This window comes from Ornithorhynchus anatinus, chromosome 2 (genome assembly GCF_004115215.2).
Source record: "Ornithorhynchus anatinus isolate Pmale09 chromosome 2, mOrnAna1.pri.v4, whole genome shotgun sequence".
Classification (NCBI taxonomy): domain Eukaryota; kingdom Metazoa; phylum Chordata; class Mammalia; order Monotremata; family Ornithorhynchidae; genus Ornithorhynchus; species Ornithorhynchus anatinus.
Genome location: NC_041729.1, coordinates 50364051 through 50377826, shown reverse-complemented (window position 1 = coordinate 50377826; position 13776 = coordinate 50364051). Strand labels below are relative to the sequence as shown.

Sequence of the window (13776 nt, the reverse complement as noted above, 5' to 3'; positions counted from 1 at the left end):
ATGTTCTTATCCTCTCTATTTCCCCTATTTGATTTTTTTTCCCCTATCTGTAATTGATTTTAATGCCTGCCTCCCCTACAGACTGTAAACCCTTTTAGGCAGGGATCAAATCTACCAACTCTACTGTGTTGTGCTCTCCACAGAGTAAGTGCTCAGTAAATACCACTGATTGACTGATGGGTTTCTAGGCTGTTGTTAAAATGCTTCGGGTAAAGAAATTAAATAATCCCCTTTCTCAACCAAGGCGGGGACCGAAGAGAAGTAGGGGAAGCCCAAGCGTAAAATGCCCTCCAAGAGGCCTAAGTAAAAACCCGCAAAGAACAGGAAGAGAGAAGTTGTCCCAGGATATGCAGAAGCATTAGCAGAATTAAAGGATCCTGCTCAAAAGTCAGGCATGAGCTACAAAGTTATTACAAATCAGAAGCTGGGTTAAATTAATCGCACTTAAATCAATGGTATTTACTGAGCGCTTACTGAGGGCTGTACTAAGCACTTAGGAGAGTACAGTCTAACAGAGTTAGCCGACAGGTTCCCTGCCCACAACGAGCTAACTGTCTAAAGCAGATAACCTCGCTCTGACGATTTGCCTCTTTGAACAAAACCCTAACTGCTGAAAAAATAATGAAGCAAAGCAGGTAGTTTTCTACCAGCATCCCTATCTACAACTACCTTTCCGATCCTAGAGTGCCAGAAATAAGGCCCTAAGACTAGCAGCAGGGTACAGAGAGGTGGTCCAGGATGGGAAGCGGCACGGGCTAATGGAAAGAGCCCGGGAATCCAAGGACCTTGGCACTAATTCCGGCTCCGCTACTTACCCGCTGAGGGATCTTGGGCAAGTCACTTCACTTCTCTGAGCCTCAGTTCCCTCATCTGCAACGGGATTTAATACCTATGTTCCCTCCTACTTTGAATGTGAGCCCCATGTGCGACCCGATTATCTTGTACCCGTTCCAGGGCTTAGTACAGTGCTTGCCACATAGTAGGTGCTTAACTAACATCACAATTATCATTGTCATTACAGGTCCCTCGAGCCAGCCTGTGGCCCAGGCCCAGTGCTCCCATCAAATGTCCTTCTGCTTTCTATGGCCAATTTCACCTGCCTCCACCCAAGAAGCGCCGACTTTTCAGTTTTGAACATGGAGCAAAAAGGGGGGGCTCGAATGAGGCCGGGGCAGGGGGAGGGTGGAGCCGCTCCGTTTCTTCCAGTCTTGCTCGGGTGTCAAGCAGAGACCTGGCACGAGTGATGGTGGCAAGCCAACACAGAAGCTGGCAAAGAAAGGACCCCCAGAGAATCAAGACCTCCGACCACCACTGCCACTTATAAAAACCCAGGTCCCGCTGCTCTCTTCCGTTCCTTGGGCCACCGTGTTGATGGAGGAGGGAAGGGCTCGGGAGAAGCGGCGAGGATCTGGAAGCAACAGCAGTGCTTCAATAAAGGCGGCGGCTCCTTCCGAGAGACCATATCTGTAAACGTCTGCAGCGTGGCTCAGGGGAAAGAGCACGGGCTTGGGAGTCAGAGGTCATGGGTTCGAATCCCCGGCTCTGCCACTTGTCAGCTGGGTGACTGTGGGCAAGTCACTTCACTTTTCTGTGCCTCAGGTCCCTCATCTGTAAAATGGGGATTAACTGTGAGCCTCACGTGGGACAACCTGATTACCCTGTATCTTCCCCAGCGCTTAGAACAGTGCTCTGCACATAGTAAGCACTTAACAAATACCAACATCATTATTATTATTATTATAAATCTGTAACATACTGATATATCTGTCACTTATTTCTTTATATTAACATCTGTTTTACATTCCATTCAATCATATTTATTGAGACTTTACTGTGTGCTTCTGTCTTCCCCTCTAGACTGTAAGCACACCGGGGGCAGGGAATGCGTCTGTTATATTGTTATACCGCACTCTCCCAAGTGCTTAGTACAGTGCTCGGCACACAGTATTATTATTATTATTATCATCAAATGCCGTCAAGTCTTTTCCGATTCGTAGCGGCTCTATGGTTTTCTCCGGAACGTCTTATCTTCTGCCATAATCTGTAACCTTGCTAACGGTTCTTCCGTTATCATTGTTATGGTTTCTATCCATCAGACTGTTGGTCTGCCTCTTCCACGTTTTCGCTGTACTTTTCCTAGCATTCGTGTCTTCTCCAGAAAATCAGTCCTGCTGATGTCGTGTCCAAAATATGCCCATTTAAGTCGAGTCATTTGGCCTTCCAAAGACCCCACTGGCACACAGTAAGTGCTCAGTAAATACGAATGACTGACCAACATCTACGAATGGTATTTACTGAACACGTTCTGTGTGCAGAGCACTAAACTAAATGCTTGAGAGAGTCCAAGACAACAGAGTTGGCAGACAGTTTCCCTGCCCACAGCAACCTTACAGTCTAAAAGATGAGCAAAACGCCCCCCAGACTCCTTGGGCCATCCTGAGATCATGCTGTGAACCAATGAAATTAGCGATGCCCCTCTGACACATCACATATAGGCGGTCTCCACTTCCCTTCCTGTTGCTTTTCCATTCTTCATATGGAAATGGAACTCCCAGGCTAAATTAGCTTACCTGTTCTCTGAGCACGGCATATCCTGGGGTATTTTTCTGTTTTGGTTTTTGGTTTTTTAATGGCATTTGATAAGCAATTACTATATGCCAGGCACTGTACTAAGCCCTGGGGTAGATACAAGCTCATCAGATTCGAGAGAATCCCTGTCCTACGTGAGACTCACGGTCTTAATCCCCATTTTCCAGACGAGGTAACTGAGGGCCAAAGAACTGAAGTGACTTGTCCAAGGTCCACATCAGACTAGTGGCGGAGCTGGGATTAGAACCCAGGTCCTTCTGACTCCCAGGCCCATAAACTATCCACTAGGCTATACTGCTTCTCATGGTTTAACTCATTTTTGATGGCTTAAAAAAATACTCAACTGCTTCGCTGAGGAAAAGGATGATTTTTTTTTTTTTTTTTAACATCTCCAACATCTTGTTTCCCTTTCTTGATCCAATATCAGTAGCCCATCCTCCCTGAGACACTCACCAATGTTGACGCTCTTGGACACCACTGGCAGGGGATCCGAGTCCTGGTCCGGCCTGATGAGGATTGACACGGCCGAGGCCGCGGTGATCTCTCGGAGGAGGCTGCTCACGCCGTGGGTGGACTCTTTCAACAGGGACGTCACGTTCTGGGTCGACTCCTTTAACAGGTCCGACACGGTTGGAGTGCATTTGCTCTGCCCGTTTAAATCCTTGTTGTCGATGTTGATCGCAAAAAGGATGGAGTTCAGTCCTACACAAAAAGAAACCTCGTGCTATTCATTCCTGATCACCTGTTCCCATCTAAATCCAAGGGATGAATAACCCAAACCCTCTCTTTTACCAAATTTATGCTTTATGAGCCCAGTAGTCACTCTGCTTTATGAGAAATAGCGTGGCTTAGTAGATGGAGCACGGGCCTGGGAGTCAGAAGGACCTGGGTTCTATAACCAGCACTGCCATGTCTTCTGTATGACCTTGGGCAAGTCACTTCACTTCTCTGGGCCTCAGTTACCTCTCCTGAAAAGTGGGGATTAAGAGTATGAGCCCCATGTGGGACAGGGTTGTGTCCCACCTGATTAATTTATACCTACCCTTGGGCTTAGAATAGTGCTTGCCCCATAATAAGTGCTTAACAAGTACCATAATTATCATTATCATTCAATTTGACTCATTCTACAAGAACACAACTTGGGATTTATTTTATACCCATCGTTTCCCCAAATGCATTTACATTTCATCTTTGGAAAAAAAAATTCTCGCAGTGGATGCCTCGTTATACCGAATCTAATTTTCTTTTGCATTAAAGAAAAAAATGAGCAGATTTGATTACAGATAATTTGAGCTCACCCTCCTTAACTGAGTTCTGGTGTAAGGGCTTAAGGAAGCTTAGAAACAAATAACCTTAATGACACCTAAAAAGTGAATGGTAGGATCTCCTCTTTCTGTCGCTGGAGACTTCGTTAAAGCTAATGGCCCTTCCTATGTAAACAGCAGTCATAATCTGGTTTCAAGGATTACCGGCTGCCATTGTTGGAAGCATGCTAGCCCGCTCTTCATCCATCACAAAAGACCAGTCTTCGTAAAAGTTGCTGTAAATTAGAAAAGACAAGAAAAGCCTCATAAGTTGCTATACACATTAGGCAGGCCTAAATTGAGCTTGAATCTACAGCAAGATGCTCTCGGGCAAACTGCTTGGAAATCATTCCCACTGACTAATGCATAATGTAACTCATTAAGACCGTACTCATTCAATCGCATTCACTGAGCGCTTACTGTGCGCTCAGCACTGTTCTAAGCACTTGCGAGAGTAAAACAGACCAAAATTACAGTCGGTAGACACGTTCCCCATCCACAGCGAGCATACAGTATAGAGAGGGATATTTTCAGAATCAAAATGTCATGTTATAAGAAAGGGCTTTGGAAAATAATCAGGTTTAACGTTAGGATTAAGTAAAACAGTTGGAGAGCAGATTCACAGCATTCACGTGGGTAGGGAGGAGAAATTCAAACTTCCAGAAGGAGCATGAAATACTCATATCAATGAAGGACCTGGTAAACCAGGACTGCAGGTTGAGGTTGCCCTTTTTCCCAGGGGAGAGGATGAACGGAGAGCAAACACCCTGGCCCAGCCTGCACATTAAGGGCTGGAAGAAAGAAGATTCAGTCGTGTGGAGGGTGCGGTTCTCGGGATTACGGGAATATGAATAATCCCCTCCGAGAGCCAGAAATGGGAGCACGAGAAAGACAACCATTCTCTTCTCCTCTGACGACACCAACAAATCAAAGAGAGCCAAGAGAATCCAAGTGGGAGGAAATGAGCTAATTACATGCGTGAACCATGAGATATTTTTTTCCCCATTTTGCTCAGCACAAGTCAGCCTCTCATTTAGAGTGCTAGGCCTGGTTCTGAGATCCAGAGCGGAGAACAGAGAAAAACCAAGGAAAATACAAGCTATATTGAAAAGTAAACGAGAGAGATTATTCAACCTAGAAAAAGGGAAAATGAAGGGTGAACTGAAGTAACAGCCTTCTACCCGGTTCACAAAGAAAGTTAACCGGTTGTGCCCTGTCTCCACTGAAGTTAGACTTCAAAAGATTTATACTACAACTTGAAGGATTTATGCTAGACAAAAGGAAGAACTTTTGGATGAGCAAGCTTGTTCGAAATTACAACGGTGCCTAAGGAGGGCTCTAGAATCTTCTCTGCAGGAGTTTTTAAACAGGATCAATTCTCATTCATCACTCGGGTCTGGATTTGGGTGGAGGGATGGGAGGGAAGTGTGTTTGGGGTGTGTGGTATGGAGGCCTAAATGACCTTTACAAGGACCTTACCTGTTTTGAGAATCTAGGGTGGTGATCGAAGACAGAAACTTTACAACTGCTTCCAGCTGCCAAATCAGATTGCTCTAAGATTGCCAAATCAATCAATCAATTGCATTTATTGAGCACTTACTATGTGCAGAGCATTAAAACAAGCATTTAGGAGAGTACAACACACTAAATTAACAGACGCATTCCCTGCCCGGGACTATCTTACAGTCTAGAGGGAAAGACGGCCATTCATATAAATAAATACATTCCAGATCTGTACTTAAGGGCTGTGGGCCTGGCAGGGGAAGATGAATTAAGGGAGCAAATCAGGGTCACGTAGCAGGGAGTGGAAGACAAGGAAATGAGGGCTTAGTCAGAAAAGGCCTCTTGAAGGAGATGTGCCTCCAATAAGGCTTTGAAAAGGTGGGGGAGAGTGAGATATCTGTCAGATATGAGGAGGGAGAGCATCCCAGGATGTGGGAGAGAGGTTGGCAGCGAGACAGACGAGATCGTGGTACAGGAGGCAGGTTGGCATTTGAAGAACAAAGTGCGAGGACTGGCTGAAGTAGGAGAGTGGGGGTGGGGTAAGATGGGGCAAAATGATTGAGCATTTTAAAGCCAACGACAAGGAGCTTCGGTCTGATGCGGAGGTGGATGGGCAACCACTGGAAGTTCTTGAAGAGTGGGGAGACACGTCCTGAAAGTTTTTGTAGAAAAAATGATCCGGGGAGCAGCGTAGAGTAAAGAGTGGACTGGAGTGGGGAGAGACAGGAGGCAGGGAGGCGGGCAAAGAGGCTGATACGGTAATCAAGGCGGGATTGGATAAGTGCTTGGATTAATGTGGTAGCAGCTTGAATGGAGAGGATAGGCGAATTTTAGCAATATTGTGAAGGTTGGACCAACAGGATTTAATGAGAGATGGAAAAGGCTTGTGAGACAGGAAGGATGGTGGTGCCATCTGCAGTGGTGGGAAAGTCAAAGGGAGGACAGGGTTTGAGTGGGAAGATAAGGGGTTCTGTTTTGGACCTGTTAAATTTGAGATGATGGCGGGGCACCCAAGTAGAGATGTCTTGAAGGCAGGCGGAGATGCTTGACTGCTGAGAGGGAGACAGATCAGGGCTGGAGATGTAGATTTGGGGATAATAATAATAATAATAATAATGTTAGTATTTGTTAAGCGCTTACTATGTGCCGAGCACTGTTCTAAGCGCTGGGGTAGACATAGGGGAATCAGGTTGTCCCACGTGGGGCTCACAGTCTTAATCCCCATTTTACAGATGAGGGAACTGAGGCACCGAGAAGTTAAGTGACTTGCTCAAAGTCACACAGCTGGCAAGTGGCAGAGCCGGGGTTCGAACCCATGACCTCTGACTCCAAAGCCCGTGCTCTTTCCAGTGAGCCACGCTGCTTCTCATATGGGATCCGCATAGAGGTGATAGTCGAAGCCACGGGAGTAAATGAGTTCTCCATGGAAGAGGGTGTAGACGGAGAACGGAAGGGGACTCAGAACTGAACCTTGAGGGACATCCCCAGGTAGGGGGTGGGAGACAGAAGAGGAGCCAAACGATCAGCAGCGAGAACAACAGCTACAACGAGCCCAGCATTATTAGGACAGGCAGACCGAGAGGACTGCATTCCAAAATAATCAACAATTAAGACTTAATGGCGGATCTGGGACCAGAATCTGGGGCTCCCGACTCCCCAGCCCCATGATCTGCCCACCACATTTTTCTAAATAAAATCAACAAGAAGCCTTCATATTCATGTCAACGTACACACTCCACTATTTAAGCACATGTTCAGCCACATATCTGTCTTTCCATTCTCTTCTTCCTTCAACCTGAAATCGATTTTGTGTTTGTCTCCCCTCCTACACTGTAAACTTCTCCAGGGCAGGGACTGCGCTTCCTGGCTCTATTGTCATCTCCCTGGGGCTTAGTACAGAGCTACCCATGCGGTAGGTGCTCAATAAATACTACTGAAGTATTTAAGAGAGTGTCCTGGAAAGGTGGTTCATATTAAAATTACCTCAAAACAATAGTGATGGCATTTATTAAATGCTACTATGTATCAAGCCCTGAATAAAACAAAGGAATTTGGGGGTTTTTTTTGTTTTTACTAATGGTATTTGTCGAGTGCTTACTATGTGCCAGATACCGTATTAAGCACTGTGGTAGATCCAAGTTAATAATAATAATAATAATAATAATAATGTTGGTATTTGTTAAGCGCTTACTATGTGCAGAGCACTGTTCTAAGCGCTGGGGTATCAGGTTGCCCTACGTGAGGCTCATAGTTAATCCCCATTTTACAGATGAGGTAACTGAGGCCCAGATCAAGTTGGACACAGTCCATGTACCACATGGGGCTCGCGATCTTAATCCCCGGATTGCAGATGAGGTAACCGAGGCACAGAGAAGTGAAATGACTTGCCCGAGGTCCCGCAGCAGACAAGAGGCTGAACCGGGATCAGGCCGTTGGGACTCCCGGGCCCACGCTCCAATCCACTAGGCCATGCCATTTACAAGATCATTAGACCTGTCCCAAGATCATCAGACCTGTCCCGGTTTCCCCAGGGGGCTCACAGTCTCGGAGGGAGGGATTTTATCCCCGTTTGACAGATGGGGAAACCGAAGCCCAGAGAAGGTAAGTTAGTTGCCCAAAGTGACAGAACGGTCAGTTGATCGTATTCACGGAGTGCTTACTGTGAGCAGAGCACTGTACTCAGCACTTGGGAGAGTACAATTTTACAATAAACAGATACATTCCCTGCCCACAACAAGCTAACAGTCTAGAGGGGGAGACCGACATTCACATAAATAAATACTATTACAGATATGCCCGTAAGTGCTGTGGGGCCGGGAGTGGGGGGGATAAATAAAGGGAGCAAGTCAGGGTGATGCAGAAGGGCACGGGAGAAGAGGAAAGGAGGGCTTAGCCCTGGAAGACCTAATGGCGGATCTGGGACCAGAATCTGGGGCTCCAGACTCTCCAGCCCCACGATCTGCCCACCACAGTTTTCTAAATAAAATATTCTCCACTGAGAGGGGTAAGGGGCTACTTCTTAGAATCACTCATATGCCCTCACTGAGGCCGGCCGGGTGCGGTGAGGAGGAGACGCCCAACACAATGAAGTGCCCGAAGTGAGGGAGGCGAGTGTGTCCGAACTCGAGGGCGCGTGTTACCTGAGTCTGGTTTTATCGGCAAGCACCATGTGGACATAGCGTTCCAGGGAGTGCTCGTTGAGAGCACAGCGCAGCCACGCTCGGCCTCTCCCCACGTCGGTGCTTATGTTCCTCAGGGAATGGAAGCGCTGCAGTTCATGCTTATTCAATACCTCTTTCACGTAATACCAAAATACCGGCTCTGCGAAAGAAGAAGAATGATAATGATCATGATGACACTTGTTAAATGAATAATAATGATGATGATGGTCTTTGTTAAGCGCTATTTGCCAAGCATCGTTCTAAGCATAGGGGTGGATATGAGTTAATCAGGTTGCACCCAGTCCCTGTCCATTTGGGGCTCACATGCTTAATCCCCATTTTACAGATGAAGGAAGCTCAGAAAAGACAAGTGATTTGCCCAAGATCACACAGCAGACATGTGGCGGAGCCGTGATTAAGATCCAGGTCCTCTTGACTCCCAGACCGGTGTTCTATCCACTAAGCCACGCTGTTTCTCAAGTGGTCACTAGGTCACTAGGCGCCAAGGTCCGCCCTTTCCTCTCCATCCAAACGGCTCTCGTGCTGGTACAGGCTCTCATAATATCCCGACTGGATTACTGTGTCAGCCTTCTCTCTGATCTCCCTTCCTCCTGTCTCTCCCCGCTCCAGTCTATTCTTCATTCCGCTGACCGGATCATCTTCCTGCAGAAAAGCTCTGGGAATGTCACTCCCCTCCTTAAAAACCTCCAGGGGTTGCTAATCGACCTCTGCACGAAAGAAAAACTCCTCACTCTTGGCTTCAAAGCTCTCCATCCCCTTGCCCCCTCCTACCTCACCTCCCTTCTCTCTTTCTACTGCCCACCCTGTACACTCAGCTCCTCTGCCGCTCACCTCCTCACTGGCCCCCGGTCACGCCTATCCCGCTGCCGACCCCGGCCCCCGTCCTCCCGCTGTCCTGGAATGCCCTCCCTCCTCACCTCCGCCAAACTCTCTTCCCCTCTTCAAAGCCCTGAAGGTTTGAGGGTTCACCTCCTCCAAGAGGCCTTCCCAGAATTTCCCTCTGCTCCCCCTCCACCCTCTGCTCCTCCCCCTTCCTCCTTCACCTCCCCTCAGCTGAGCCCCCTTTCCCTCTGCTCCCCCTCCTCTCTCCCCTTCCCCTCCCCTCAGCACTGTGCTCATTTGTATATATTATTTATTACCCTATTTATTTTGTTAATGAGGTGTACATCCCCTTGATTCTATTTACTGTGATAACGTTGTCTTGTTTTTGTTTTGTTCTGTTTTGCTCTGCCATCTGTCTCCCCCGATTAGACTGTGAGCCCGTCACTGGGCAGGGATGGTCTCTATCTGTTGCCGAATTGTACATTCCAAGCGCTTGTAGTAAGCACTCAATAAATACTATTGAATGAATGAAATGTGTAAAACTCTGGAATAGATACATCATCACATCGGACAGGGTCCCTTACTTACATAAACTCATTGAGAGCAGAGAATGTGTCCATTGATTGCTGCATCGTTCTCTCCCAAGCTCTGCACACAGTAAGGGCTCAGTAAATACCACTGACTGTTTAAGTGGGAGGGAGAACGGGTACTGAATCTCTATAAAAGGTTAAAGTGCCTTGCCCAAGGTCACACAGCAGGCAAACGGCAGAACCAGAATTAGAACTTGGGTCCTCGGACTTCCAAGCACGCTCTTCCCCTTAAGTCACGCTGGAAAGGGCCGGTGCTTTCAGCCACCTCTTTCATCCCAGTTCCTCATCACTGAAGCCAGAGAAGTTTACCACACGGTCGCCCCTCATTCCAAATCCTCAAACCGGTTGGGGCTCAAACCGTTAGGCTGCCAGCCACCTAATCAGCCTGATTAAACCCAAACGGTGGCATTGACTCCACCCTCTGCTCTTCAGTCCTGGGAGGACTAAACAGGAGGAATCTGTTGCAATATCTGGGCTTGTTTCAAAACACGCCCGATAAACCATCCGTATCCTAAGCACGTTTGGACACCGAGGGTCTTGGCTTGCCGCTCCTGAAAACAGAATCATTCATTCATTCATTCAATAGTATTTATTGAGCGCTTACTATGTGCAGAGCACTGTACTAAGCGCTTGGGATGAACAAGTCGGCAACAGATAGAGACGGTCCCTGCCGTTTGACGGGCTTACAGTCTAATCGGGGGAGATGGACAGACGAGAACAATGGCACTAAACAGCGTCAAGGGGAAGAACATCTCGTAAAAACCGATGGCAACTAAATAGAATCGAGGCGATGTACAATTCATCAACAAAATAAATAGGGTAACGAAAATATATACAGTTGAGCGGACGAGTACAGTGCTGTGGGGATGGGAAGGGAGAGGTGGAGGAGCAGAGGGAAAAGGGGAAAATGAGGCTTTAGCTGCGGAGAGGTAAAGGGGGGATGGCAGAGGGAGTAGAGGGGGAAGAGGAGCTCAGTCTGGGAACGCCTCTTGGAGGAGGTGATTTTTAAGTAAGGTTTTGAAGAGGGAAAGAGAATCAGTTTGGCGGAGGTGAGGAGGGAGGGCGTTCCAGGACCGCGGGAGGACGTGACCCAGGGGTCGACGGCGGGATAGGCGAGACCGAGGGACGGCGAGGAGGTGGGCGGCAGAGGAGCGGAGCGTGCGGGGTGGGCGGTAGAAAGAGAGAAGGGAGGAGAGGTAGGAAGGGGCAAGGTGATGGAGAGCCTCGAAGCCTAGAGTGAGGAGTTTTTGTTTGGAGCGGAGGTCGATAGGCAACCACTGGAGTTGTTTAAGAAGGGGAGTGACATGCCCAGATCGTTTCTGCAGGAAGACGAGCCGGGCAGCGGAGTGAAGAATAGACCGGAGCGGGGCGAGAGAGGTGGAAGGGAGGTCAGAGAGAAGGCTGACACAGTAGTCTAGCCGGGATATAACGAGAGCCCGTAATAGTAAGGTAGCCGTCTGGGTGGAGAGGAAAGGGCGGATCTTGGCGATATTGTAGAGGTGAAACCGGCAGGTCTCGGTAACGGATAGGATGTGTGGGGTGAACGAGAGGGACGAGTCAAGGACGACACCGAGATTGCGGGCCTGCGGGACGGGAAGGATGGTCGTGCCATCCACGGTGATGGAGAAGTCTGGGAGCGGACCGGGTTTGGGAGGGAAGATGAGGAGCTCAGTCTTGCTCATGTTGAGTTTTAGGTGGCGGGCCGACATCCAGGTGGAGACGTCCCGGAGGCAGGAGGAGATGCGAGCCTGAAGGGAGGGGGAGAGAACAGGGGCCTCCTTCTGACCTTGGACAGTGCTTAGAACAGTGCTCAGCGCTTAGAACAGTGTTTGGCACATAGTAAGTACTTAAATACCGCTATTATTTTCCCAGTTTGTTCTCATCACCCTTCAATTTCACAAATTGCTTATGGCTAGAAATTGACCTGAAGCTTGCCATCCCCAGTGTTGGGCAGAAGACTTCTCAGCTGGATTCTGCTTCCACGGCTAAATCTACTCCAGGATATTTAAAGTTCATCTCACCCACCATTTAATTGATGCAGAAATGTACAAATTTTCATGTAGGGATATATATATATATACCTTTCAGCACTGAAAGGTAAGCTGAAATCCAAGAGTAAGCAAGAGCTGACTGGGACATTGCTTCCAGGAAAATTAGTGAAGAAATTGAACTGTGACTTGCCTGGGGCCAGAATAATAATAATGGTACTTGTTAAGCGCTTACTATGTGCCAAGCACTGTTCTAAGCACTGGGGTAGATACAAGTTAATAAGGTTAGACATAGTCTCTGTCCCACATGGGGCTCACAGTCTCAATCCCCATTTTACAGATGAGGTAACTGAAGCACAGAGAAGTGAAGTGACTTGTCTAGGTCACACAGCGGACGTGGCGGAGCCATGACCTTATGACTCCCAGGCCCATGCTCTATCCACTAAGCTATGTTGCTTCTCAGAAGCATTTAACCGTGAATAGCGAAGAAGTTTTTCAGCCTCACAGGCCCCAACTTGAATCCCTTAAAACGTGCTTCAGAGTTGAAAAGCCGCCTATTCAGTTAGTCTTCATATTTGAAGAAGACATCACTGATGAGGTTCACCTACGAGTGCACGCACGGCTGAAAAGACCAAAGTGGACTCTCCACAATCCCCACCATATTGAGCACCCCAGAAGGCTGTCCTTTACTGGGGTGCTATGCTTAATACTTGCAGTGCCCGACACTGTTTTCGTTTTTGCCGCCTCGTCTCTTGTTCCTTATGAAGCTTCTGAGAAGCAGTGTGGCCTAGTGGACAGAGCACGGGCCTGAGAGTCAGAAGGACCGGGGTTCTAATGCCAGCTCCGTCGTTTTGTCTGCTGTCTGACTCGCTTCACTTCCCTGTTCGAGTTACTTCACTGTAAAATGGGGATTAAGACTGTGAGCCCCACGTGGGACTCGGGACTGTGTCCAACCTGATTATTTTGTATCTAGTCCGTCGGTCAATCGTACTTTTGAACGCTTACTGTATGCAGAGCACTGTACAAAGCGCTTTGGAGAGTACGACATTCCCTGCCCACAACCTAGCCTGGCAAATAGTGAGCACTTGAATACCCTGCCCAAAATAGAAAATTTTGTTTAAAAAGAGTGGGTCTGTCCTCAGCAAATGACCCCCAGTTTTCCACTGGGATATGGTATTGTCTGATGCTTTGTTACACCATTTCCCTGACAGGTTTACCCTCTCCTCCTCGCTTCTGCTTTCCCCAGTTTCAGCTCTCCATACAGGAGTTAATGATTGTGATATTTGTTAATCAATGACTTTTTCTCAATGGCCTTTTTTAAGCGCCTACCATGAGCCAGGCACTGTACTAAGCACTGGGGTAGGTACAAGCTAATTAGGTTGGGCACACATGGGGCTCACGGCCTTAGTCCCCATTTTACAGACGAGGGAACTGAGGACCAGAGAAGCGAAGCCACTTGCCGAGGGTCACACAGCAGACAAGCGGCAGAGCAGGGATTAGAACCCAGGTCCTTCTGACTCTCGGGCCCACAGACTATCCACTAGGCAATGCTGCTTTATTTACTGAGCACTTTCTGTGGGACCAGAACTATACTAAGCACCAGTTGATAGACGTGATCCCCGCCCACAAGACCAAGAAAGTGTAGTAGACTGTGGAGGAGACAGACATTAAAATATATTACAAATAGGGGAAGTGGCAAAGTATAATTATACCCAAGTACATATATTATATCTTGGTATTCTCCTCCTTCCTCCTCTTGGTAACTTTTTTTTGATGTCTGTTTCCCAGCTGAATTAAA

General features: G+C 47.8%; 1 protein-coding gene across 7 annotated transcripts in view; it reads right to left on the bottom strand.

Moving 5' to 3' along the window:
* Positions 1–13776, bottom strand: part of SNX29 (sorting nexin 29) — a 553944-nt gene that overhangs the window by 472292 nt on the left and 67876 nt on the right. For all 7 annotated transcript variants that reach the window (XM_039911120.1, XM_029053042.1, XM_039911121.1 and 4 more), the window contains exons 5-7: positions 8537–8717; positions 4059–4129; positions 3043–3291 (exon numbers count right to left, since the gene is read on the bottom strand). In XM_039911120.1, the coding sequence (XP_039767054.1) occupies positions 3043–3291; positions 4059–4129; positions 8537–8717 (501 nt within the window). The remainder of the gene's footprint in view (positions 1–3042; positions 3292–4058; positions 4130–8536; positions 8718–13776) is intronic.